The sequence below is a fragment of the Etheostoma spectabile genome, chromosome 13 (assembly GCF_008692095.1).
Source record: "Etheostoma spectabile isolate EspeVRDwgs_2016 chromosome 13, UIUC_Espe_1.0, whole genome shotgun sequence".
NCBI classification, from domain to species: Eukaryota; Metazoa; Chordata; class Actinopteri; order Perciformes; family Percidae; genus Etheostoma; species Etheostoma spectabile.
The window spans coordinates 21,728,940-21,729,659 of NC_045745.1; the positions used below are offsets into that span (position 1 = coordinate 21,728,940).

Here is a 720-nt window from a genome sequence, read left to right on the forward strand (position 1 = left end):
GAAAGTCTTGTAAGAAGGCCAACTGCAATAAGATTAGCAACTAAAATAAAGACCCAGAATGAGGCAATCAACAACAGCATAAACCTGTGGGTCACCTTCACTTGATAGTGCAGTGGGAAGATGATAGCTATTGTCATAGGAAGTGCCAACCAGATGTAAATGACTGCATAAAGTAAGGTGTAGCAGAAAAAAAAGAAAGTCACGCAGTCGTTGTAGGAGATGTATGGATGATTCAACAGAAAGATGTCAAGAATCTTTGGCACCAGAGCAGAACTACCACACAGGTCCACAAATGCTAAATTAAAAACAGCAACATATTTAGGAGTTCTCAGATTATGATCCAAGTATATTACAGCCATTACAACTGTGTTTCCCAGCACTGAAACAATAAAAACAAAAAACAGAAAGACATAGTAATGGTTAATATTTGGCAAGCCAGATAAACCACTTATTATGAAATATGCAGGACGCACAAAAGTGATGTTTTTCCCAAGAGCTGAGTTGAAAAACTCCATTAAAAAAAGAAAATTCCACACCGCAGTGATTTACGTAAAGAAGTGTCCTCTTCTGTACTTCAGCGTCCGTACTGTGTGGTTTGTGTATGAGCTGCTCTCTCTCTCTTTCTGGTGACAGAACTCTGTCGAGCTTTAACTGTTCTGAAAACTAAGAGAAGCAGACCTCTGCCTTTCTGTCAAATAAGATCAATGTCTATTCCCCTGT

At 38.9% G+C, this 720-nt stretch overlaps 1 protein-coding gene across 1 annotated transcript in view; it reads right to left on the reverse strand.

Moving 5' to 3' along the window:
* The window catches only part of LOC116700477 (olfactory receptor 1361-like), a 1,232-nt gene extending 629 nt beyond the window's left edge, over window positions 1-603 (reverse strand). Inside the window, exon 1 of the mRNA XM_032533727.1 lies at window positions 1-603. This exon is cut by the window's left edge and continues 629 nt beyond it. Coding sequence (XP_032389618.1) covers window positions 1-515 — 515 coding nt within the window. The 5' untranslated portion in view covers window positions 516-603.
* Between the last annotated feature and the right edge of the window lie 117 nt (window positions 604-720).